Source organism: Dromiciops gliroides, chromosome 2, assembly GCF_019393635.1.
Source record: "Dromiciops gliroides isolate mDroGli1 chromosome 2, mDroGli1.pri, whole genome shotgun sequence".
NCBI classification, from domain to species: Eukaryota; Metazoa; Chordata; class Mammalia; order Microbiotheria; family Microbiotheriidae; genus Dromiciops; species Dromiciops gliroides.
In genome coordinates this window covers 478688628-478714287 of record NC_057862.1, presented here as the reverse complement: position 1 = coordinate 478714287, position 25660 = coordinate 478688628, and the positions used below count along the sequence as shown (strand labels likewise).

Sequence of the window (25660 nt, the reverse complement as noted above, 5' to 3'; positions counted from 1 at the left end):
TTTAATTCTGGGCACTACATTTCAGTATAGACAATGACAACTAGTAGTGTCCAAAGATGGATAACCAATATCAGGTAGAGGAAGTGGAAGGGTGGGATGGAGGTTGATTCAGGTTGGGGGCGGTTTGTGTGTTATTTAGGCACATTTTACTGTTTTCCATAGGGGAAAAGTCAGTCAATCAGAAACAGAGGGAGAGCTTCCAATAGGAAAAAAAAAATTTAGGCTTGATATATGAAAAACTTCCTAGCTCTCCAAAATTAGAATGAGATACTTCAAGAAGTAAGTTCTTGAAGCAAAAAACAAATGACCATTTGGTCAAGTATTATGTAGCAGGGAGTCTTGTTTGGGTGGGGGTTGGACCTTCCCATATTCATTTTCGGATTCCTTTAGGATTTCATTTGAATATATACTAAGCTCACTCTGAAAATTTCAGGATTCCTTTAAACTACAGTTTTCAGAGAAGGTGTCAACCTGTGTAGGTAGAAGGACTTAACTCACCAGGGAGTTCTTTATGCCAGTGTAATCACAAGTCCAGTCCTATCCCTACCTTTTCAAGTTTGAGAATATTCCCAACATATATCATGAGCATATAAACTCTCACAGTCAACTCAATCAGCAAGGATTTATTAAGTGAAGACTATGTATCAGACACTGTGCTAAGGCCCAAGGAATCCAAAAACAACCAAGTCCCTACCCTCAAGGAGATAATTAAAGGGATTTATATTTAATTGAGATGACAAAGGCTCCTTTTAAATGCACTATAATTTACATATTATTTGTGAAGTTTGCACCAAAGGCATTTTTTTTTTAAGTATATCACAGGGGCAGCTAGGTGGTGCAGTGGATAGAGCACCGGCCCTGGATTCAGGAGGACCTGAGTTCAAATCCAGCCTCAGACACTGTGACCCGGGGCCTCACCCAATTGCCTCACCCAAAAAAAAAAGTATATCACCTATTTCTTTTTTTTTTTTTTTTAGTGAGGCAATTGGGGTTAAGTGACTTGTCCAGGGTCCCACAGCTAGTAAGTGTTAAGTGTCTGAGGCCGGATTTGAACTCAGGTACTCCTGACTCCAGGGCCGGTGCTCTATCCACTGTGCCACCTAGCTGCCCCTATCACCTATTTCTAAAGAAAGAATTCCTAGGGAGCATATATGTGAATTAGTAGCTCTCAAATTCATTTACCAAATGTGATACCCTAAGCCCTTCCCCCAATCACCATAAAGGTTAGGCTACTCCTCTGCATAAAAGACAAAGCAGCCATCCCCAAGACTTTATTGGCCCAGGGGACTAAGGCAAGAGACCTAGCTGTTGACTCATCAGCCTGATGGTCTCAGTCCATATTGACTTGGCTCCTGTTCACCTAAGGGCAGAAAAAAATTACCCCCTGAGGAGTTTGGGCCCTTCAGACTTGGTAGATGAGTCACAGCAACTTGTCCCATGTGACCAGTTAAGTTTCCATATGGAGGTAGGGGGTCCATGTCTAATTAAAATGAGTATTGTAACCTTGCTTAGTATCCTTTCTAGGCAATGACTAAGTAAACCTCCTTTGGCTCACTGATGAATGTTGAAATGAATGTTTCATTTCATTCCAGTACCAGACATAAACTACCAAGAGACCTTCCTGAGTCAGGCTCAGCCCACTACATCTAATAACTTTCTCCACTTTTCTGATGACATCATCATTATCATCACCTATAAATATTTTCTGAGCACACACTAAAAATAGTATAGGACATTATGCTAGGTATTGGGATAAAAGGTTAGATGTAAAGTCCCTGCCTTGGAGGGGGTTATAATCTAGATGTGTGTGTTTTTTAAAAAGAGACTATATGTACATATGTATATATACATATACATGTACATGTGCATGTGTGTGTATATGTGTATGGAAAATAACAATACAAAGTACCATATGCTTAGTGAATGGTAGACAAAGACAAGTAGTTCAAGAGTTCAAAAAACAATTCAACACACAAAAATGACATGTTCTGGAATCACTCTACTATCCCTACCCCTACCCCAAAGCAATATGCCTGAGCTAATTATTATAGATCAGTAAGTATTGTGGCTCTTATGTAAAAGCAAGACTAAACATTTCATTCTAATTAGCTGGCAACTTAAGTTTAATGGAAAGTTCACAATTCAAACGAATTCAACTTGACACATTCATTGAGCAACTACTATGCACAAGGCTTATTGTTGAGTGTTTTCAGTTGTGCTCAACTCTTCATAGCCTCATTTGGAGTTTTCTTGGCAAAGATACTGGAGTGGTTTAGCATTTCCTTCTCCAACTCATTTCACATATGAGGAAACTGAGGCAAACAGGGTTAAGTATCTTACCCAGGGTCACACAGCTAGTATGTGTTTGAAGCCACATTTGAACTCAGGAAGATGAGTTTTCCTGATTTCAGGCCCTAGTCCTTTATTCACTGCATCACCTAGCTATCCAAGTACAAGGCACTGGGTTTTAAATATAAGTTTTAGATGTAACCTCCTCCTGCTAAGGAGCTTTTGCCCTTTCTTGACATTTTGGGGGTCACTGACCCCCTTGGTACAGTCTGGGGAAGATTATGGATCGCTTTTCAATATGATTTGGGTTGTGCTTTGGTTTTTTGTTGGTTTTTTTAATGCACAAAGCAAAACACATAAGATTACAAAGGAAACCAATTATATTGAGTTATTCAAATATTTTTAAATTAAGTTCAAGGACCCCAAGTTAAGAACTCCTGTCATAAAGCAGGGCCATTTATCATGGTAATGTCAAACTACACCCTTAGTTCTGTCAACAATGCTCCTGAGTTCATAAGCAAAACAAAAAGGAGCACAGTTTTAAAAGAACCAGGGCTGTGACTTCTGTATAGAACAACCAATTTATCATACAGAATTTTGTTAATAGCTGAACAAAGTGCACACAGAACCTTGCTCATTTATCTTGCAAATCAGCACTGTTAGCGAAAACTTTTTACTAGAGTAAAACAAGAAAAAGTTTTTCTCCCTCCCCAAACCCAGTTCTTCCTCCCAACTCCCAGTCTGGTCTACTACAACTACCTTTTGCATGCAGTTCACTAAATCCAGGCTACTACCTGCAGGTGATTAAGCATATGCACCCTTGGAATACTATGCGTTTCTTTATATGTCTACATTAATTGTTGAGTCATCTTTACCTTTGTCTTGCCCCTGGACTTCAATGACTCAGGAGGAGAGAGCAAGGCTGATGACTGCACAGCTCTGCCTCACTTAAATCCAACTGACGCACAAGTCAAGACATCACCCATAATTCATTAGTTCTCTTTGAGAATGGAGGACAAAGAACAACAATATTAATTATTGTAAATCTTTGCAAAACTAGGAAGATGGAGAAAATGTGGTGAAGAGGACTAGGTAATGGGATACTTGGATTCTTGTCTCATTAGCTACTAACTGGTAAAATTTGGTTGAGTTGACATTTCTCTGGGTCCCATTTTTCTCATCTAAAATCATGGAGTCAGATTAAAAGACTTCTAAGTTTTCTTACTGCCCTAAAATTCAGTGATTTTATGATTCACTACAGTGCAATTTTCATTATGACACATTATGACAATCAAAACATCTTCATGGCAGAATGACTTCTTAGTGGCCCTGCTATTTCAAACAATATTTGTTATAACAGTCAGAAAGCTTTGCCCTGAATACAGACCAGCTGTATGAAAGTCACTCAACCTCAAAGTGTACAAGGCAACTCTTTAAGACTATAAAGTTGTCCATTTGCAGTAGCAGAAGGCATTCCCTACACTTACAAATTCACAGGTATGACACACTCTACCCTTCCCTGCCCCCCACAATGGTTATGATATTAATTCCACCAAGGCAAAATAATTTAGATACTTCCATTGAGCTCACTATACCTGAATGTGACCATTATCATCTTTCCTTAACAGATAAAAGGATAAAGGGCAAAAGTTAAGCAATTAAGCAAAATAAAACTGCACAATGACATTGGCAAAAATGGGGAAAAGAACCTCCATTTAACTCCCAAATCCAGACTCTTTCTGTTATATGCCAAATCTCATTCCTTCCAGAGGTTTCTCAATTGATGCTTCTGATTAACTCACAAGACATTAAAAATAACAACAACAACAGAATGTTTCAAGGAGAAAAAAGGACTACGGGACAATAGATTTAGGGAGATCTCAGATGTCATCAAGTCCAATTGCCTTACTTTACAGATGAGGACACTAAGAACCAAAGAGAGGAAGGCTTATTCACATAGGTAGGAAGTAGCAGGACCAAGATTTTGGACACAGGTCCCCTATCTTCAAGTCCAGCAAAGGACTTTCCCAAAGGTCCAAATCTAAATCAAAACGGTGTAACAGGTAAACAAAGAAGCAGTTTTGGTTTTGACAGAAATAGAAATTTATACTAACTTAACTACTATTATTTCTATTTATTGGTTTTCAAATGTATTTACAACTGATTACTTTCCAAAAGTACAAAATAAATGTCTTATTATTTTGCCATATTTTCTCTCTACCATAATGTCATGTATCTACTTTTCTCCACAAAAAGTTTCTCACATGCAATTTTCTTAAATAAGCTGCTAATCTCTAAGATAATATATTTTTTCTTATTTTTAAATTTAATTTCATAAGTCATCTTAGGCTGTTTCTGTGTTACAAAGAAATTCTGAACCCACATATTTTAAAATTTTAATTCTTTATAGTAAAAATTAAACTTATAGAGGCCAAGTATAGGTCAGTATTTTCTATATTACATACTAATCTCATTTTTTCCCTCATGCTGCCTTCACCATGAACACCACTTTATTTAAGTCACTCAGCTTTGGAACTCTCACCCTTGGGTCAAGCTGTCCTGATCTCTGAATGCATGAACACAAATTCACACAGCATATTATATCTAGCTGGCCCCAGTCCAGACCCTCCAGACTAATGGTTCTCAAAGTGTGGTATAGAGACCCCTGAGGCCCGTCCCAGGAATCTACAAGGTCAAATCTATGTTCATAAAACTAAAATGCTTTAATTTCTAACATATCAAATACTAATATAATATAACCCACATAAATAAAAGTTCTTGGGGAGGTCCTCAATTATTTTTTAAGAGTATAAAGGGGTCCTGGACCAGAAAGCTTGAGAACCTTTGCTCTAGACCATAACCCATCTAGTAGTAGCCAATCAATCAATACTAACATTGCTTCTGGAAGGGAAAGACCAATCTATTGTCCTAGGGTCTCTACTTACCATTTCTGTGACCTACAACTTGTCCCTTCCTAGCTTCCAGTCCTCTATCAATGTTGTTTCCCCTTATGAAAATGTAAGTATTTTAGCAAAGGGAAATTCAGCTTTTATATTTCTATCTCCCAGCATTTAGTAAAATAGTAAAGGCTTAAGAAATGTGTTTTGTTCATTTATTTGTTTGATAATGAAACTGCTCTTTTCTCTTGTCATCCTCTCTGGTTGTAGTATCAGTTCTATTTTTCTGGCTCTCAATGACTGCTCTTAGAAAAAAGAGGAAAAAAGGAAGGATGGGGGAAAGATGCAAAGTCATTAGGTATACATAATATATAAAAACAGACACATAATGAAGAAGCAATCATTCTGAAACCAAGTAACACAAAAATAGAATTCTCTAAGTATATCTATGTAGAGAATATGAAAAATAAAATCATTCAGCTTGATATACAATATGCAAGAGTACTATTAAATTAAATTGCCATAGCACTTTTCAGAAGCTTTCCCATATAGATTACCTCATTTAATCCTCGTAACAACTCTGTAAGGTAGTGAGTACAAGTATATTACTGATCTCATTTTACAGATGACAGAATTCATTTTCAAAGAGGTGAAAAAGACTTGTCTAAGATCATACAGCATGGCCACCACAACCCAGGGGTGAGGCTAAGAACTTCCTAAATTCATCTTCCTAACACTATTCTATGCCTATATATGAAAATATATACTCTATAGATCCTCTATACTCTTAGGCACCACAAATGGTGAAACTTGAAAACTTCTTCATAAACGTTTCATTTCCAGAAGATCCATTAATCAAGGTATCCTTCTACTAGAGAAGCCTAATGAGGAAAGCTTAACAAGACTGGGAAAATTTCCCAAGGGAATTTTGGAAACCATCACAGAAGATATTTAAATTTGTACTAAACAGAGAAGTTGGAAAATACTATATAGTAAAGAATCCTTCAGTGGTGAGAAGAACAAGATGATTTGAGAGACCATAATCATCTCTAGCATTTTTTTGAAAGAGGCAACAGTGATTTACTCCTGATGTCACGATCTCATGAGTCAAACATGAGCTATGTCTGGTACAGCAGCAAGAAGAGAGAAGAAGGAATGGAAGGAGGCTTACCTCTGATGTTAGAACTTCACTTCTACACAATGAACTAATTCAGAGAGGCTGCTAAAAGGCACGGGGGAGGAGGAAAGTCATATGTAGGAACCCCTAGGAAAGAGCTGTGTTCACAAGACTGATGGGCTGAAAGAAAAGGAGCACCAAGAGTCTAGTAACTCAAAATTATCAGAGTTACTAGAAAATATCACTGAGATCATCCTGCAAGTATGCCAGAACTGCCTCCCCCTCACCCCCCTTACTACTTTTAAAACTTACTTTGGCTGTCTTTTGGTTTAATATAATCGGCTTCTATCAGAAACCTAATATTAATGATTTACTGAAAGAGTGGAGGAAGAATAAGCCATGTGTTATTCATGGAGCCTGTTAGCTTATACCAGAGGAAGCATTTCAGGATCTCAAAGAGATAGGAATAAAAAATTCCCTTCATCTTAAACCACTGCAGACTAACCCAAGGGAAATGAAATAAGCAGGCATGACACAAAAGGCCCCTGCTGTAGCATCTACTCTCCCTTCATCATTACTGGAGCTAATAGTGTGGAATGCCATATCTGGTTTAACTGAAGGGCCTGTTTTTAGAGGATCTGTCACCCCAGAACTCGCAGGAACATGTGAAGGCTGTACCTGTTCTACCAAATACAGTGTCATCAAACCCTCTGAGAAAAGAGTGTTTCATTTTCCATGATAAAGATAGGAATGCTGCTGCCATTCAAAGACTTATCCCTTCCTTACCCTTTATGATCAGTGAACCTGGATAAATACAGTGAATGAATCAAGAACAACTCTTGGGCTAAAAATCAGCATGATACCCTCAAAAGGAGAGAAGTTTGGAAGACAGCTAGTTAGGTAAGGAAAGATAATGAGTTCTTTTTGGAGCATTAGTTAGAGACTATGAGACATCCAGTTCAAAGTGCCCAATAGTTAGTGATTATAGGATCATAGAATCATGGTTCTAGAACTGAAAAGAACCTCAGAAGCCATCTAGTCTAACCCCTTTCATTTTATATATAAGGAAACTTGTGTCTATGGATTTAAAGTGACTTTTCCAAGGTCACATAGGTAGTAAGCTTCAGAAGCAGAATATGATCCAGGTCTTCCAACTCCAGAGCATATTCCTTGATGCAGGACTACAGCTTAAGCAATTAAGGCAGGAGATAGATGGATGGATGGATGGATGGACAGATAGATAAACAGATGGATATAGCATATGAATGTATATATAGACATAAATTTGCATATCTACATTAATGATGATAAATTAAACACATGGAAACTGGTGAGGTCACTAAGTGAGAGAATGTAGAGAGAAAAGAGAAGGCTAGGACAAAGCCTTCGGGATACATCTAAAATGAGGGGATATGACATGAATGATGATCTAGCAAAGGAGACTGGGAAGGTGTCAGAAAATTAGGAGGAGAATCAAGAGAGAGCAGTGCCATGAAAAGCCAAAGTTATATGTGGAAGTTGATGAACAAGGAAAAGAGACATATCTTCATCAGAGACTATCAAAGGAGAAAAGAGCAAGAGACAATGTTGAGGGATTATGAGATAAGGAGGAAGAGAAAAGATAGACTCATGGCAAATGACCTCAATATTCTCAGTTAAGTATTAAATGATATCCTCAGGGGCAGCTAGGTAGTGCAGTGGATAGAGCACTGGCCCTGGATTCAGGAGGACCTGAGTTCAAATACAGCCTCAGACACTTAACACTTACGAGCTGTGTGACCCTGGGCAAGTCACTTAACCCCAATTGCCTCACAAAAAAAAAAAAAAAACCAACCCAGCAATGCCTCACTGCTCTTCACCAATTGAGCACCCAGTTCTGGGTCTTTTACTGCCACAAATCCATCCCAGATTAGAACTTCAGACACCAGGCTTGATGGAGAGGAGAGTACATGCTTTGCATGTGAGTACTTTCTGAGTGGGTCTCATCTCTCACCATTGCAGTATAAGGAAAAGGACTCACAAATGTGAGCTCAACCAGGACCCAATAACCTAGTATTTGTCAATCTAGGTGCTTGAATTTTATCTCCCTTCTGTTTCCATATTCTATCCCTGTTATTTGAAAAAACAATAAGCTGAGGCAGCCTTCCTTTATTTGTCCCAGGACGCTAGAAGGGGAGTGTTATGCTCAACCATACTTCTTGTATAGCTAAAAGAAACTCCTCTCCCTTCCTCTCCTTATCCCTGTGATTCAGAATCACTGTAGCCCATGATGAAAAAAATTCCTCAGCCTGCTAGCACTCCCTCCTCTTTTATTCACATCTTGCTTAGTCCTACTCCAGTAGAGCACTGGACCCCTTCTTTACTTCTCTTTCATCATACTCTCTGAAACCCTCCATTCTACTATTAGCAAGCTCCCTCTCAACCTCAACTTCTTCCTGTCACATTCTTTCCATCTTACGTTTACAGAAACCTAGCTTCCTCTGGGAGACACCACTTCCCTGGACATTCTCTCCAATATTATGTAATCTTTCTCTCATGCCCCTGATATACTGGGTACACATACTCCTCAGTACTCACTGTCACTTGTAAATCTTCCCTTCGCTGCCTTCAATACAGCTTAAAAGAAACCTTTTTATTTGCCTTGGCTTTAACACTCCTAACACTTTCCATCCTGGTTTACCTATCCTTCCTTCTACCCTCTGCACAAGTCTTTTTTAAAAATCTGAGTTAGTTGGTGAATGATCTACATCACTCTCTTCAGACAATTCCTCCTTCTTTCTTTCTGATTTGTTTTTCTTCATTATGTCAGGATTTCATTCTGGTGAGCTTCTCGTGTGTCCTGAGTGGATTTACAATGCAGAGCTTTAGGCCATGAAATGCTAACCTATCCCTGAGTCCTCTGAAATCTGCTCCCTAAGGTAAAAAGCCGGGTTGCACAACAGGCTATGTCTGATTTTCCTTTCCTTCTGTATCATAAATTCTAGGATGGTAGGATCACCCTCCCAAGATTTATATCAATTCACTGTGGCATTTTCACCTTGTAGGCAAGAATCAGATCATATCTATCCATGAGGGAGACAGAGGGGAAGGAAGCAGAAGTGATGAGTTCCTATCCCTAAAAGACCAAAACCAGGACATGGTTAGTCACTAGGAAGGTACAAGTACCAAGAGCTGCCTTCTGTCTATGGCAGCACTAGGACCAGGCCCAGGTAGAGACATGAGCATAATTCTACGGGGAAGTGTTGCTAATGGGAAAACCAGTGATCCTAAAGTCCTGTCTATATTACCAACATCCTGGTTACAGGCCACATTTGAAAAGTTTCAATAATTATTTTAATTAAATACCCACAGTTAACATTGGTGGGCATACTAACACAAGTAATAAGAACATAGTACTATATGAAATTATATTTTAGTGAAGAGCAGGGGGAAAACTATTTTTAATACATTTGATTGGAGGGGGAAGGGGGGGGGTCTATATTCAGTGAAACACAGTAAATATTTGTTGATTAATCCAAACGGTTTAAATTTATTAGCTTGTCTTTGCAGACTTAATATTCAAAAATAAAAGATTGAAATTTTTGTTACACTAGTGATATTTTTCAAAAATAAAACCCAAAAGGATTGTGTGTATGTGTGTACATATACGTGTGTATATGTTTGTGTATGTATGTATATATTGTGTATACATATATTACATTAAAAAGCAAACCTCAGACCAACTGTTATGTGAGCAAACTTAAAATCAGAGAATGGGAAAAAGTCAAACAGTAATAAAAACTGTGGGATATAGGTTCAGTGCTGAAATAGAAGGAAATCTGGTTTGTTTACTTTGGAAGCAATGTTCTTCTTTTTTGTTTAAAGTACTTACTTTTGTTTTAATCTGATATAAGCAGTAGATAAATTGTTCCAGGCCTCAGCATTCTATAAAAATAAAAAGAGAATGTGATTAACAAAAGTAAGTATTTCTCATTTTTAGGGGAAAAAATTTTTGTATCCAAAATATGGCATTTTTAATATCTTTTTATGTTTCTTACTCAAGGATGTAACAAAAAAAAAACTTAATTTTTATAATGATACATTTTAAATTTTAATCTTCAAAATGCTATTAATATAGTCAATTTGAAAAAATGCTATTATAATAATAATGCCTTGTACATAGTAGGGGATTAATAAATGACTGTTGGATTGAACTGAACTATTTAGGATTTATTTTCCATAGAAAGTTGAGGAGGTATTGTTATGCCTGAACATGGTATTTTTGAGAAGACCAATTATGAAATTAACTTTTTAACTTTTCACCAAAGAAGTTTAAGTAACTGATTTAATTAAACATGTATTGTTAATATAGACAGTACATGATATCACCTGAGAGTGACTAGGAAACTTTATTTTAGTGCAAGGGATGGATAAAATGGAGACTTTTTTTTTTTAAAGAAATAGCTCTAAATTACAACAAGTGTTAAACATGTTATTTTATTTGATCCTCAAAACAAACCTGGGTGGTAGGTTCTGTATATCTATTCAATATTTTTTCATTAAAACAAGGAGACAGTTTGCTCTATGTCCAGACTTCAAGGTAACTCTGGTTTTAGATATATTGCCTTTCTGTTCCTATAGCCCTTAAGGGGTAGTTTCCTCCCAATATCATGACCCTCTGTTGAGCAGGTACACAGCCTAAATGTCTGATTAGGGATAATCATTTGTAGTTGTGACAGAGAAAGAAAACCAATAAAACCAAACATACATCAGGCTCCAGTGTCACACAGCGCTGAAAGGCCTTTGCTGAACCTCCCCAGTCTTCCAATGCTATATAAGCACAGCCTAGGGAAAACCATACTCCCAACTGAAAAGAAAAAAAAAAAAGCCCAAGTCATTCTAGCATAAAGATAAAATTAAATTAAATAAACATTTCCAAGTGGCAACACTGAATATTATTATAAAGCCATGGACAGGTCTTACTAATTTCTTAATAATTTCTCTCTCAAACAGATGGCGTAGAAACACTAACTTGTCTTAATTTTTATTTTGCAATCTGATGCCCCTGAAACATAATATGTTTAGTATCTGAATAGTGGAAATTAAACTACTAATTTCAGATTCAAATTATCTGGGTTCAAATCTTACTTATATGACCTAGAGCAAGTCACAATCTTTCTAGACTTCATTTTCCTCCTCTGTAAAAGGAGGGCATTAGAATAGATGACCTCTGAAGTCCCTACCAGCTTCTAGAGCTACGATTCTATGAAATGGGTTTTATATGGCTTTGGCTATTTTCATAGTTAACAGAAAAAATGGAAAGATGCTCAATCTATCTTTCCCAAATAAACAAACTTTAATACTTTAAAAGAGAAATTCCTAGTCAAAGTATCACAGAATTTTTTAGTATTTTAAAAGTATCACAAGGCATTAGAGCATCAAATCCAACCATTTCTTTTTTCTTTTCTTTTTTTTTTTTTTTGGTGAGTCAATTAGGATTAAGAGACTTGCCCAGGGTCACACAGCTAGTAAGTGTTAAAAGTATCTGAGGCTGGATTTGAACTCAGGTCCTCATGAATCCAGGGCCAGTGCTCTATCCACTGCGCCACCTAGCTGCCCCCAACCATTTCATTTTACAGATGAAGAAACTGAGGCTGAAAAAGATTAAAAGATTCCTCTAAGAACACTTTGTGAATCAGTGGAAGAACTGAGAGTAGAAGCCAGGTTTCAGATTCCCACTTAAATTCTTTTAAACTAAAGCATGCTAATCTTTCTTGAAGTCAAATTAATGCTACTGTGTAGAATGCTAAATGTACAAGAGGAAATAAAATTTCAACTCATTTTAAGTAATCTCCATTAGTCCAGTACCAATTTCTATTTACAAATCTTTCCACTAGAGCTACTCTAATAGCAAATCAAGTCAGCATTTCTAATTATAAGTTTATGTAAAGATATATACATAGGTGTGTATAAGTACAATCTGAAAAAGCACTATTATAATGATCATGCCTCGTACATAGCAAGCGATTAATGAGTGTTGGATTGGACTGAGTTATTTAGGATATATTTTCCACAGAAAGTTGCTAGCTTTGGGGAATTACTGATGGAATACTTTTAAGGAACAACTCACATGTCTCTTCTTCCTGTCTTAAAAAATAAAAAGTTTCAATATATTCAAAAATGTACCCTGAAGCTGAACATGAATTAGTTCTGTAGTTTAACCAAGAACTAAACTATGCCAGGGACATTCTCATTTGCCAAAGAAAGGGTTTAAGGGCTACCTTTCTTAAAAAAAAAAAAAATGAAAACCAAATATATTAAAACTTGCACATGAAATAATTTAAGGTATCATTACTCAAGTTAAAAGGATTAATTTCAGAAAAGATTAATTACATGGTACATTGAATAATAACTCCTTATAAAAATATGATTTATTTTCAATATTGACAGGTACATCATGCTGCAGTAAAAAGAGGGCCAATCTTAGAGATGAGAAAGATCTATGTTTAAGTCCCAACTATGATACATATCAGCTGTATAACCATGGGCAAGGTATTAACCTCTACATATCAGGGAACTCTCTAAAATGCTCAAAAAAATTATACACGGCCGAACTATATAGAGAAGACAAATTCTATGGTTTCCTGTATAGAAAATACAAATTCCATTGTTTGTGAATAACCACACTCCTACAAACTAAGTACTTGAAAGGAAACATGAAACCAAAAACAAATAAATCAAACTACCTCACCGTTGGGTGATTTTTTTAAAAAGTTAAGTGTGTAAGATTAAGTATTAAATGTAGAGGAATAGGGTAGTACTCCTCAAGAAGACATGAGTTGAGGTAAGAACAAGAAAAACAGATTGAGAGAAAAGAGAATGGCTCCTCAGACATTTCCTTGGAAGATCATGAAATAGCACCAACACCCTAACCCCACAATATACACATATACATACACTCACCGAAGGAATAACAGACAAGTTGCTAATGTGGATTGATAGAGGTGTTCACTTTGGTAGTTTCTCACACCAATGAAATAACAGGTTAAACTAAGTATAATTACATAACAACAAACAATAACAGCTACACATATGTATGTGCATATATACATAAGTGTATATATATATATATATATATATTACTTGATACTTTAAAATTTTAAGAGAAGCTCCTAATAAAACTCTCAGAATTTTTGAGTATTTAAAAGTATCACAATAAATTATTGCATCTAATCCACCTCTCTACTCTCAAGTACTTCACATGTTTTCCTCACAATGAAATCATGAATTAGGTGCTCTTTACAAAAATCTTCTGCATATTTTTCAGGAATACTATAATTATACAAAACTGAGGCAGTTTTAAGACACATCCAAGAACAAATGGCTTATAAGTCATTTCCCTCTGACTTTTCCCTTGACTTTTATGATAAAATAAAGACACTTTTCTACTTGGAGGGAAAACCATGCCCCAAACAACTTAGTGAGAAAAACGTTTAGGTGAGAGAAGAGGAAGGCAATAACCAGTCCCATGACCTCTTGGCACTGGTATGTCCCAGCAGATACACCTGTTCAGCGTTACTTGCATTTTAAGTTTGAGCTCTAATTGTGGAATGGAAGGGTTCATTCTTTGTTCAAGAAATTTCAGGCAGACCTTCTTCTGGTACCAAAATAAAAATGACAGGAATTATCCTCAAGGGACTCAAATTCACCAAGTGCTCTCTTTGCTATTTTCGTGGCAGCAAAGGACAAACTATTTCCACAATAACATGGGCACGTATTGGTATAACACACCAGTGAATATAAGCTCAAGCTATAAATAAAGGTTGTTTGTTTCAGATTCACTTAAAATAAGACCTAACAATAGTCATAAATGACTGGAATGTTTTTTCTATCGTATGACCTTTGCTGCCTTTTTTTCCCTTTCAACTTGAGGGACAGATTCAACTTCATCCAGGATAACAAATTTTATTACATAAGCAAAACCAGACCTTATAACTAGTGCTTTAAAAAAATTCAAAAGTACTGTAGAGAGGAAAAGGGGAAAAGGAAAATGAGAAAGGGAAAAAGAAAAGAAAATAGAGGGAAGGGGAAAGGTAAGAGAATCAGACAGATAGCCTAATTTAATATACCAAACTTTTCTTATTTTTTTTTTCCTGGCTACTACTATTATTGCCATTGTGACCATAAGAATTTTGGTCTATGTGCTAATAATAAACATTTAGGTCACCTTTATATATGGATAAAGTAAAACTATGGACTTAGTAAAAATGGTTATGGAGATAATACATAGCTTCTATTATATGAAAGCATGTGGTGGATCCTTTATAACACTTTAAACATAAAATATCTAATATTTATTTGGAAGTTAATTATACATGCCTGAATTATTGTGCAGAAATGACAAACTGCAAGGTTTGTGAATAATCATATTCCCACACACTAAGTACTAGGAAGGAAAAATTAAACCTAAAACAAACAAATCAAATTTCCTCATCACACAATTTTTTTAAAAAAACCCACCAGTATGTATGCAAGACTAAATATTAAACATAGAAGAATAAGGTAGTACTTCTCAAGAAGACATGAGTAGAAGAAAGAAAAAGAAAAACAGATTGAGAAAGAGAATGACTCCCCAAACATTTCCTTGAAAAATCACAAAATACCACCAACACCCTTACCCCACAAACATACACATATACAAACACACATCAAAAGAAAAACAAACAAAAACCCACCAACTCTGGCCAAGACATCAATTTCCCCTTTTCTATCCTACCCATGGTTGCTCCTACATCTTTTTGTTGTCATTGTTGTTGTTTCGGGGCAATGAGAGTTAAGTGACTAGCCCAGGGTCACACAGTTAATAAGTGTCAAGTGCCTGAGGCCCAATTTGAATTCAGGTCCTCCTAAATCCAGGGCCAGTGTTTTATCCACTGTGCCGCCTAGCTGCCCTGATTGCTCCTACATCTTAAGAAATACGACAGTGGCATCTTCATTTTTAGTGCAACCAAATCAAGAAGATAACATTTACTTGACATTTAAGCAATAAGTAATCATTTTTAAAAGAGAAAGTTAATGGTAATATTCAGCTCAAAAATACTTTATCAGTATCAAATTGGGTACATGAGAAAAGAAGGAAAGTAGCTTGCTTCCACTTAAGAAATTTTCTCATGAGATGTCTCATAGATGCTAAGCATCAGGAATACAAAGGCAAAAATAAATCCTACCTACCTTCAAAGAGCTTACACTCTAACAAGGAAGGCAATATTGACATATGTTTGGTATGCACAAAATACCAACAAATCAAATACAAAATGATCTTGGAGATGAAGGCAATGGGGGGGGGGTTGGGAGTTGGGGGTATTACTGATCAGAAAAGGCTTCCTTCACTAGGCAGCACTTGAGCTGAAAAACAAGGATTCCAGGAGGCAGAGGTGAAGAGAGAGCACTATAGGAATAGAGAGGATAGTTACTAGAAAGACATGGAGATGGGAGATGGATCATCATGTATAAAGAACAGCAAACAGGCCAATTTGCCTTCACCACAGTGTGAGGAAGGGGGAGTAATGTGTAAAAAGATTGGGAAGATAAGAAGGAGCCATGTTGTGAAGAATTTTAAACTGTAAACTGAAGAATTTATATTGGATCCTAGGGGCAATGGGGAACAGTTGGCTTTTTAACAGGTTAGGGAATGACCTGGTAAGACTTGCTGCCCTTTAAGAAAATCACTGGCTAGGCAGAAGACGAATTGGAGTATGGAGACCTGAGGCAGGGTAATCAAACAGGAGGCTACTGCAACAATCCAGGCAAAAGGTGACAAGGTCCTGAACTAGAGTAGTGTTTATGTGAGCGAAGAGAAGAGGACACATATGAGATGTTGGGGAGATAAAAATGACAAGATCTGGCAACTGAATGTGTATATGTGTGTGTGTGTGTGTGTGTGTGTGTGTGTGTGTGTGTGCGCGCGCACAAGAATTGAGAGCCGAGGATGACATCAAGGGTTCAAACCTGGGTAACTAGTAGGATGGTGATGCCAGTAATAAGGAAGTTCAGGGGAGGGAGGTATTTGGTGGGAAAGAGGATGAGCTCTGCTTGGCACATACTGAGCTTGAGACACATATGGGACATCCACTTCAAAAATGTCCAAAAGGCAGCTTGTGATATGGAACTGGAGCTTAGGAGAGAAACAAGGGATATGTATTCTTACAATTGATCGTTTTCATAAATCAGTGATTGCCAGAAAAATAATTAGCAGCCTAGCATCCAGGAGGAACTGAGGTTTCTAGCACCTATTGTATAAGAAAAAGCACAGCTAAAGTATATCCTGAGCAAACCCAGGAAATCAAGTTTTAAGAGTTTTTACTTCAAACCTCTCCTGATTCAACAGACCAGTCAGGCAAACAAAAAGGAAGCAAGGGAACAGAAATACTTTACATTTAGCAAAAAAACCCAAATGACCCGGGGCAGGCAATCTGACCTCATCTCCCAGGCTGAATAAAGGCAGCCAAGTTCGATGAACAAGGACTAGTCAGCTGAAAGAGTGCTCAAACTACAATTTATGAAAAATTTAGCTTAGCTTAGCTAAGCATTCAAAGTCAAAATAGGAAATTCTGAGAGCAGCATCTGAATTGGAAGATCTGAAGAACAGAGCTCCTCTATCTCAGAAGGAGCATCAGAGAATTTTAGAGTTTTGACCAGTGGTTCTTAACTGGGGGCCCACAGGGGCATGTGGATAAATTTCAGGGAATCTATGAACTTAGATGGAGAAAAAAATTACATCTTTTATTTTCACTGGCCTTTGGTTCCCTTTGTAATCCTACATATCTTAGTTTATGCATTTAAAAACATTATTCTGAGAAGGGGTCCATGACACCAAAAAAGAACCTCTGATCTAGACAGAAAAGTTATTATTAAGCATTTAATCTCTTTTATTATTACTCAAAATATATACTGTAATGGTTATAAATGCAAATTTTTAATGAAGCACACAACTTTCAGGAGGCATCATAGAAGAGTAGATAGAGAGCTGGCCTCTGAACCAGAACAACTTGGGTTTAAATCCTGGCTCTGACATCTTCTGGTTATGTGACCTTGGGCAAGTCATTGAACCTCTAGGAAACTCTCCAAGACTGTAAGTTTTATGGAAGGTGCTAACCTGCACAGAAGAGTTTCCTCATCTTCAAGTTCACTGTATCCACTGAAATTACAGGTTCAGTGCATATCCCTATATATAAAACTGCATTTTTAATGGAAGAACCCGACTAGTGGCCAACCTGGAGCATGTTCATTTAAAATGTTCTTTGGAAGTGTGTGTTGTGAGAATCTTTGTTGACTGACTGACTGATTGAACCTGAAGTCCCATTAATTTTTAAAATGGCACAAGTGCCCCCTAGTGAGAAAATTAACATATTGCAGGTGGAACACAGAACATCAAAGTAGTCTAATGAAGAATTAAAAACAACTATAAACTGGACCCAACACGAACCCTGACATTTATATTTGTGTCCCAGCTAATGAGGAGAAGTTTGGGAATATTGGTTTGTCATTGTCCTCTGTAGTCAAAGAGGACCAAGATAACAACAGTAAGTCGGAGTCAATGTACAGTGTGTCCAACCATGGCCGATCAAATCCATAGGAGTTCAGAAGACTCTGCCACAGGTTGGGCACATTATCCATATGAACATTTGGAGTGGAGATGTCTCTAAATTTGCACATCTCACACTTCTTTTGAGCTACTGCAATTGTGCTTAGCTCATCGAACACAGTGCCCTCTTTGGTGCAGAGACACCATGCTGGGCAGTCCTATACCAGTGTCTCCCATGTCTCCCAATCAATTCCAAAGTGTTTCAGAGAGACCTTGAGAGTATCCTTGTAGCACTTCTTCTGACCTCCAAATAGGCATTTGCTTTGTATGAGTTCTCTGTAAAATAATCTTTTAGACAAAGGTACATTTGACTTTTGAATAATGTGGCCAGCCCATCAGAGTTGAATTCTCTGCAGTACAGTTCAGATGCTTGACAGCTCAGCTCCAGAAGGGACTTCAGTGTCCAGTACCTTATCTTTCCAGGTGATCTTTCCTAAGACAATTCAAATGGAAACGATTCAATTTCCTGACATAGTGCTGGTATACTCTCCAGGTTTCACAGGCTTACAACAATGAGGTCAGCACAACAGCATGGCAAGTAGCCTATTACCTCTTATCTCCCACACTTTCCTTCAGAGCCTCCCAAACACTGAGATAGCTCTGGCAATGCATGCATCAACCTCCTCATGTATGTGAACACTCCTGTAAAGCACATAGCCAGGGCAAGTGAACTTATCCACAGCATCCAAAATTTCTCCATTTGCTGTAACTGATGGTGAACCTCTGCTTTCTTGGTATTCATTATCAGGACAAAATTAGCAAAAAGTAGCAGAATCAATCTATACTCTGTTGTATCTCACCTCCAGAGGCTGCACTGGATGCACAATCATTTGTGAACAAAAAGTTGTGTACCAACTCTCCCTCCACTTTAGTCTTGGCTTGTAGCCTTTTCAAGTTAAATAATTTACTGCCAATGAGGGAGCTGACCTTGATGCTGTTTTCATCCTCACTGAAGGCATCAAATAATATTGCTGAAAACATCTAAAAAGAATGAGAACAAGTACAGTGTTGGTGATGAGGTCATGAGATGCACAAGCCTTCAGTAATAAGTAATTACTGCTGCTGCTACTGTTGCTGACTCCATTTCTCCTAAGGACTCTCTGCCATGCCTGATAGGCTGTGCCTACTCTAGCATTAAAAACACCCAGAATTACAAGCTTGTCCTCTTAGCATATTGATGATGAGGGTCTCCAAGTCTTCATAAAATTCTTCTTTGACCTCATCTGGGCTTGTCATGGTGGGAGCATAAGCACTGATGATGGTGGGCATGGCATTTTCCTGTAAGTGGCAACCACGTTATCAGGAGCCTGTCGTTCACTCCTTTTGGGAAGCATACAAGCTTATTGACTAGATTAGATTTGATTGCAACATTTTCACCAGCTTCATGGTGCTCCTCATCACAGCGACTACTCCACAAAAATGTGTATCCAGCTCAGACTTCGGCAAGCTGACCTTCATTTGCCAGCCTCATTTCACTCAAGGCTACTATTTGGAGGCAATAGTGGCTGAGTTCTCTTGAAACAAAAGCTGTTCATTTTTAAGGTCTACTAGATTTTATGTTGTCCACAAACATGCACACATTCCAAGTACCAATGGTGATTGGGATCATCTTCACGGAAGTTTTTGTTCATTTTGGGGGTTTTGATCACAGAGTGGGATCCCCACCTGCTGTGGTAAGCAGGACAGAGTTAAGTTTGGTGAAGCAGACAGTTTTTAGGGCACCTTTCTAGCCCCTTCCTCATGCCAGGAGGTGAGCAATGAAGTCATTTTTTTCCATAAAAGTATTTTACTATTTTCCAGTTACATGTAGAGATAGTTTTCAACATTTGTTTTTATAAGATTTCTAGTTTCAAATTTATCTCCCTCCCTCCCCCCCCAAGATAGCAAGTAATCTGATATAAGTTATAGATGAACAATCATATTAAACATATTTCTGCATTAGTCATGCTGTGAAAGAAGAATCAGAGCAAAAAGGAAAAACCTCAAAAAACAAAAACAAAAACAACAGAAATAATATGGTTCAATCTGCATCCAGATTCCACAGTTCTTTTTTTTTTTTTTTTCTGTATTTGGAGAGCATTTTCCATTGTGAATCCTTTGGAACTATCTTGAACCATTGTATTGCTGAGAAGAATCAAGTCTACCACAGTGGATCAATACATAATGTTGTTGATACTGTGTACAATGTTCTCCTGGTTCTGCTCCTCTCACTCAGCATCAGTTCATGTAAGTCCTTCCAGGTTTCTCTGAAATCTGCCTGCACATAGTTTCTTACAGCACAATAGTACATGAAGTCATTTAAAAAGGCTGCTCAGATAGCCAGGAAGCTGCCAAATCTCACTGCTGCTTCATTCCCAGTGAGAAGACAACCCTAGGGCCTACACTACCTGTGTGCAGGGTTGTGACCACAGCTCCCGGTGTATCCGCACCTGCTGCTTCATTACTTGCCCATCACTGCAGGACTCTGAGGTAGATAAAAAGGGTAAGATAGTATGGTTGATATCTTTTCACTCGTGCATAAATTGTATTTAAGTGAAGCAGGATTGCATGACATCATTGGCCTCTCTCTTCCGGAGTCATCAGAGTCCGGTGGCAAGACAAAAGTCAAAACAACTGGGAATGGCTTGGGATGCAGTGGATGACCTTGGCCTCTTCAGTGTCTAACCAAACTCTAGGTGCCCCACAGTCTTCTGTCACCTTCATAGCCTATTAAACAAATTGTTCATATCCTCCTATTCCACCAAGGAAGTCTTCACATACTTAGGATAGATATTCCTTTAACTCACTGATGGTGTTGTCCTCAACCTGGTTTAGTCCATGTGCCAAAATGGTTTTACTAGAGTATGGCCACTGCATGCTACAGTTTCTTGGAGCTACAGGTGAGAATTGGGTGGCAGGTGGACACCAAAAATGGAAAGCAGACCTAAAAGGGGCTCAGCAACCGTCACACCAGAGATACCAGTTTTCCCTTAACAGTCCAGAGTCCCCTCAGGGACACAAGGTGACTCACAAAGGCCAAGAATCACTAGAAACACAGATGAAGGTAATTTATTTGCAAAACAAATGTCTCTCTTTTCTAACTTTTGGGTTCAACATAGAATATTTCTTTGTCTCAGCAGCTGTCATCACATTTCACAAAGTTTACAAAGGATGAACAATCAGGAGTATTGCATTTTACTCACTTCTCTTGATGAATCAATCACTCAAGAAAATAAACATTTTTAGGGAACAATTGCTTTGAACTTTTATTTTCAAAGTGAGGAAAGAAAGGGCTTTTTAAAATTAGTCATATGCAGTGAAGTTTAAAATATTACACCCTCTCTTAAACTAACATATATTCCACGCTAACCTAACAATGTCAAAATACAGGTGATTCCATCAAAAAATAGCCCCAATGTCAAATCATACAATGAGATCAATTATACTTTAAAATAAAATAGAGGAAGAGTCCATCAACTATAAATAATAATTAAAATATTATTTTACTATGTCTAAAATATTTCCCTTCCTAAGGAAGCAGAAGTCTCACACTCCTCCAAAGGATTTTTCTCTATTTCAAATGGTTTCCATAAGTACTTGCTTCTTGACACTTGGTTTTGGTCCCTGCTCAGACATTATTCAATGGCTTCCTTTTACTTTCTTGACCTAGAAATAATCAACCCAGGTTCTTCTCTCTTATTCTGGAAATAGTGCTATTTTTCCTATATCGCCTTCACCACAGGGTTGGTCATGCCATTATTCTATTCCAAAATCTTCAGTGGCTCCCTTTTCTTTAGGGTAAAGCCCAAACATCTTTCCTTGGTATTCAAGGCCCTTCATAATCTTACCTACCTCCTACCTTTCTATCCTAAACTAGATTGTTCTCTTCCTCCTGGACAGATACTCCATTGCTGGGTCTTTGCTCACACTTTCCTATGCTTAGAATGTCCTTCTAATTTCTCTTTCCCCTCCCTTAACTGCTGAATTCCTATACAATCTTGAAAACCCAACTCAAATGCTACCTCTTGCATGAATTGGCTACCAAGAGATAGTGTAGCCTAATGGAAAAAGCACTGGAATTGAAGACCAAAGATAATGAGATTTGAACTCAGCTCTGATAACTTACTAGCTGTGTGAGCTGAGTAAATGATGTCTTCTCTGGTTGTTTCTTCATCTGTAAAATGCGGATAATATTAACTACACTGCTTATTAGTTCACAGGGCCGTGTAACTTGTAGCACTATATAAAATGTGAGCTACCACATAAAATCTTCCCCAATTCCTTTGGTGGACAATAACCTCCCATAGTCCATTTAAAAAAAAATTCTCTAAAATACTAGTCATAAAATATTAAATATTATAGTTATCTGTGTTTGGGTCTTTGATCTCCCCTTTCTCCTTAACCCCCAAACCCCAGATTCTAAGCTTCATGAGCTCAGGGAATATGTGTTACTGTTCTTTTTGCCTACCCTTTGTAACCACTCCATCAGTGCAGATCATTAAACTTTGAAGTGTCTTTAAAAAAGAGGAAAAGACTTTCTTTCCAACATCTTACAATGGAGGCAGCAGCAGCAGGAGTTCCTGGAGCCTCACCATGCTGCCGAAGAACGATAAGAAGAAGAAAGATGCTGGCAAGTCGGCTAAGAAGGACAAGGACCCGGTAAACAAGTCTGAGGGCAAAGCTAAGAAGAAGAAGTGGTCCAAGGGAAAAGTGCGAGACAAGCTCAACAGTCTGGTCCTGTTTGACAAAGCAACATATGACAAACTCTGCAAGGAGGTCCCCAACTATAAACTTATCACCCCTGCAGTGGTCTCAGAAAGACTGAAGATTCTCCAGGAACTGGTTAGTAAAGGTCTGATTAAGCTACTTTCCAAACACAGAGCACAAGTGATATATACTAGGAACACCACAGGTAGAGATCCAGCTGCTGAAGATGCATGAAATGGTTCAACATTTTTGTATACATTTTCAAAAATATACTTAATAAATAGATAGATAGATAGATAGATAGATAGATAGATAGATAGATAGATGATAGATAGATAGATAAATGAATGAATAAATAAATAAATGGATGAATGAGAGGAAAAGACAAAGTGAAGTAAGCAGAACCAGAAGAATAATACACAATGAACATAATAATATAAATGGGGTAAAAAATTGAGCCAAAAGCTGAGTGATTACCATGATCAATCTTATCTCAAGGGGAAGAGATGAGGAAGCACCTCTATTTTATGATGCCACGATCCTTTATAACACAATTTTCTTTCTTTAAAATAAGTTACACCTGATCCAACCATTCTGGAGAGCAATTTGGAATTATGCCCAAAGGGCGATAAAGCTGTGCATATCCTTTGCCCCAGCAATACCACTTTTGGGTCTTTTTCCCAAAGAGATCATGGAAAAGGGAAAAGGACCACATGTACAAAAATATTTATAGCTGCTCTTTATGTGGTGGCAAGGAATTGGAAGTTGAGGGGATGCCCATCAATTGGGGAATGGCTAGACAAGTTGTGTTATATGAATGTAATGGGATACTATTATGCTATAAGAAACGATGAGTGGGAGGAGTTCAGAGAAACCTGGAGGATCTTGCATGGGCTGATGATGAGTGAGATGAGCAGAACCAAGAGAACATTGTGCACAGTATCATCAACATTGTATGTTGATCAACTGTGATAGACTAGATTCTTCTCACCAGTCCAATGGTACAAGAAAGTTCCAGGGGACTCATGATGGAAAAGGGTCTCCAAATCCGGAAAAAAAAAAAAAAAAAGAAACTGTGGAATATGGACGCTGATTGGACCATACTATCTCTTTTGTTTTTGGTGCTGTTGTTTTTCTTTTTTGAGGTTTTTCCTTCTTGCTCTGATTCTTCTTGTATAACATGACTAATGCAGGAATATGTTTAATGTTATATATCAGATTACCTGCTGTCTAGGGGAGGGGGGCAGGGAGGGGAGGAAGGGAGAAAAAATTTGAAATTGGAAATCTTATCTAAACAAAGGCTGAAAACGCAAATAAATAAATAAATGAATGAATGAATGAATAATAAAAACATTTAAAAAATAAAAAATAAAGTAAAATAAGTTACATCAGCAACATTATATACACAATTATTCTCAATTAAACACCAAATAAAAAGATAGATTTCTAAACAACAGTGTTATCAAACTCAAGTACAAATGAATCCCTGTGGGCTGCACATTGACTTAGAAAATGATAAATTAGCATTACCTATATTGCATTATATTTTAATTTATTCTGTTAAAGATTCCCCAATGACATTTTAAACTGGTATGGCCCCACTCAGGAGTTTTACAGACAGCCTTAGTCAGAGTTTGATATCTCTGCTATACAATGCTTAACATTTGTTGAACTTAAAATTGTTATGTTGTCTTGTTTACTTTAAACAGCAGGCATTGATTTGTAGTTATTCAAATGTGATTACTATACACAGGGTTTTACAGTCACATACTTTATGTCAAATGGATAGAAAGAGCAACACTATAAAGGTTTGGGGAATAAACACTTCAAAATAATATCTTTTTTGTTTTGTGTCATTTTCCAAAACCAAACAAATTAAGGAAGGTTCTGGGTATTATTTCATTCCTCCTGCCATCCTCAAAGACAAATTAAAAATGCTAAAAGAAAAAGGTGCCTTTTAACTGGAACCACACAATACAGAAGTCAAGTAAATTCTCTCCCTCCTACTACAGCACTGCTAACAGCAAGGCAAGTGAATACAATGCTGTTGGCACATGAACTGGCACAGGTAGAAAAATTTAGAGTTAGCTTAAGAACCCGCTGGGTAGTCTGTCCTTCATTTCCCTAGTATACCATGATCCTCTAGGTGGAGAGTTGTGTGACTTTGAATACAGAATGCTGCATTGACTGGCATGCAAAATCCTTTGAGTGGTTGGTTTTGCTTAGCTGTTTTTCTTTGTTTTGTTCATTTTTTGGCATGGGGGGAGCAGATATCTGGAAAAGGTCATGATGTAAAAGTAAAAGGCATAAATAAAACTTAAAAGAAAGAAATGAAGAAAGGATTACTTACCTAGTTTCTATCTAAGGCATTGTGTAAAACTGGAACTATTCTGGGACCTGTGCTCTGCATTTATAAAAAAACAAAAAGCTAAGGAAAAGATTAAGAAAGAATAAGGAGAGGTGGGGAGTATTTAACCTGGGAAAGACCAGAGATAGGAGGAAAGGGTTTTGAGTTAGGTATTTATCATATCAGTTTGTTGCTACATGTATATATGTTGGCACTATTTGCATAAAAGGTAGTGGGGAGGGGGGGCAGGCAGCTAGGTGGTGCAGTGGATTCAGGAGTACCTGAGTTCAAACCCGGCCGCAGACACTTGACACTTACTAGCTGTGTGACCCTGGGCAAGTCACTTAACCCTCATGGCCACACAATAGATAGATAGATAGATAGATAGATAGATAGATAGATAGATAGATAGATAGATAGATAGATAGATAGATAGATAGATAGATAGATAGATAGATAAGTAAATGAATGAATGAATGAATGAATGAATGTTTTTTTTTAAATGAATAAAAGGTAGTATGGCTCTTATATTTTCCTTGGAGAGGTAAATAAAGGAAATGAAAGTTGATTTAATAAGATATCCCAAGATAATGAGCAACATAGATGGGATTGCTGGTTATCCAGTCCTGTAACACTCATGATGAGCAGAAGCAAAAAGACTACCAACCAATCAACAAGCATTTATTGCTTACCATCTGTCA

General features: G+C 37.4%; 2 protein-coding genes across 2 annotated transcripts in view; one reads left to right on the top strand and one right to left on the bottom strand.

Annotated features, from left to right (window-relative positions):
- TTC27 (tetratricopeptide repeat domain 27) overlaps window positions 1-25660 on the bottom strand; it is a 230231-nt gene that overhangs the window by 40476 nt on the left and 164095 nt on the right. The window contains 2 exon segments of the mRNA XM_043987972.1: window positions 10175-10227; window positions 11051-11149. Of these exon segments, the coding sequence (XP_043843907.1) occupies window positions 10175-10227; window positions 11051-11149 (152 nt within the window).
- Window positions 22499-22846, top strand: LOC122743200 (40S ribosomal protein S25-like). Its single transcript, XM_043987973.1, has one exon. The coding sequence runs from the start codon at window positions 22499-22501 to the stop codon at window positions 22844-22846; it is 348 nt and encodes a 115-aa protein (XP_043843908.1).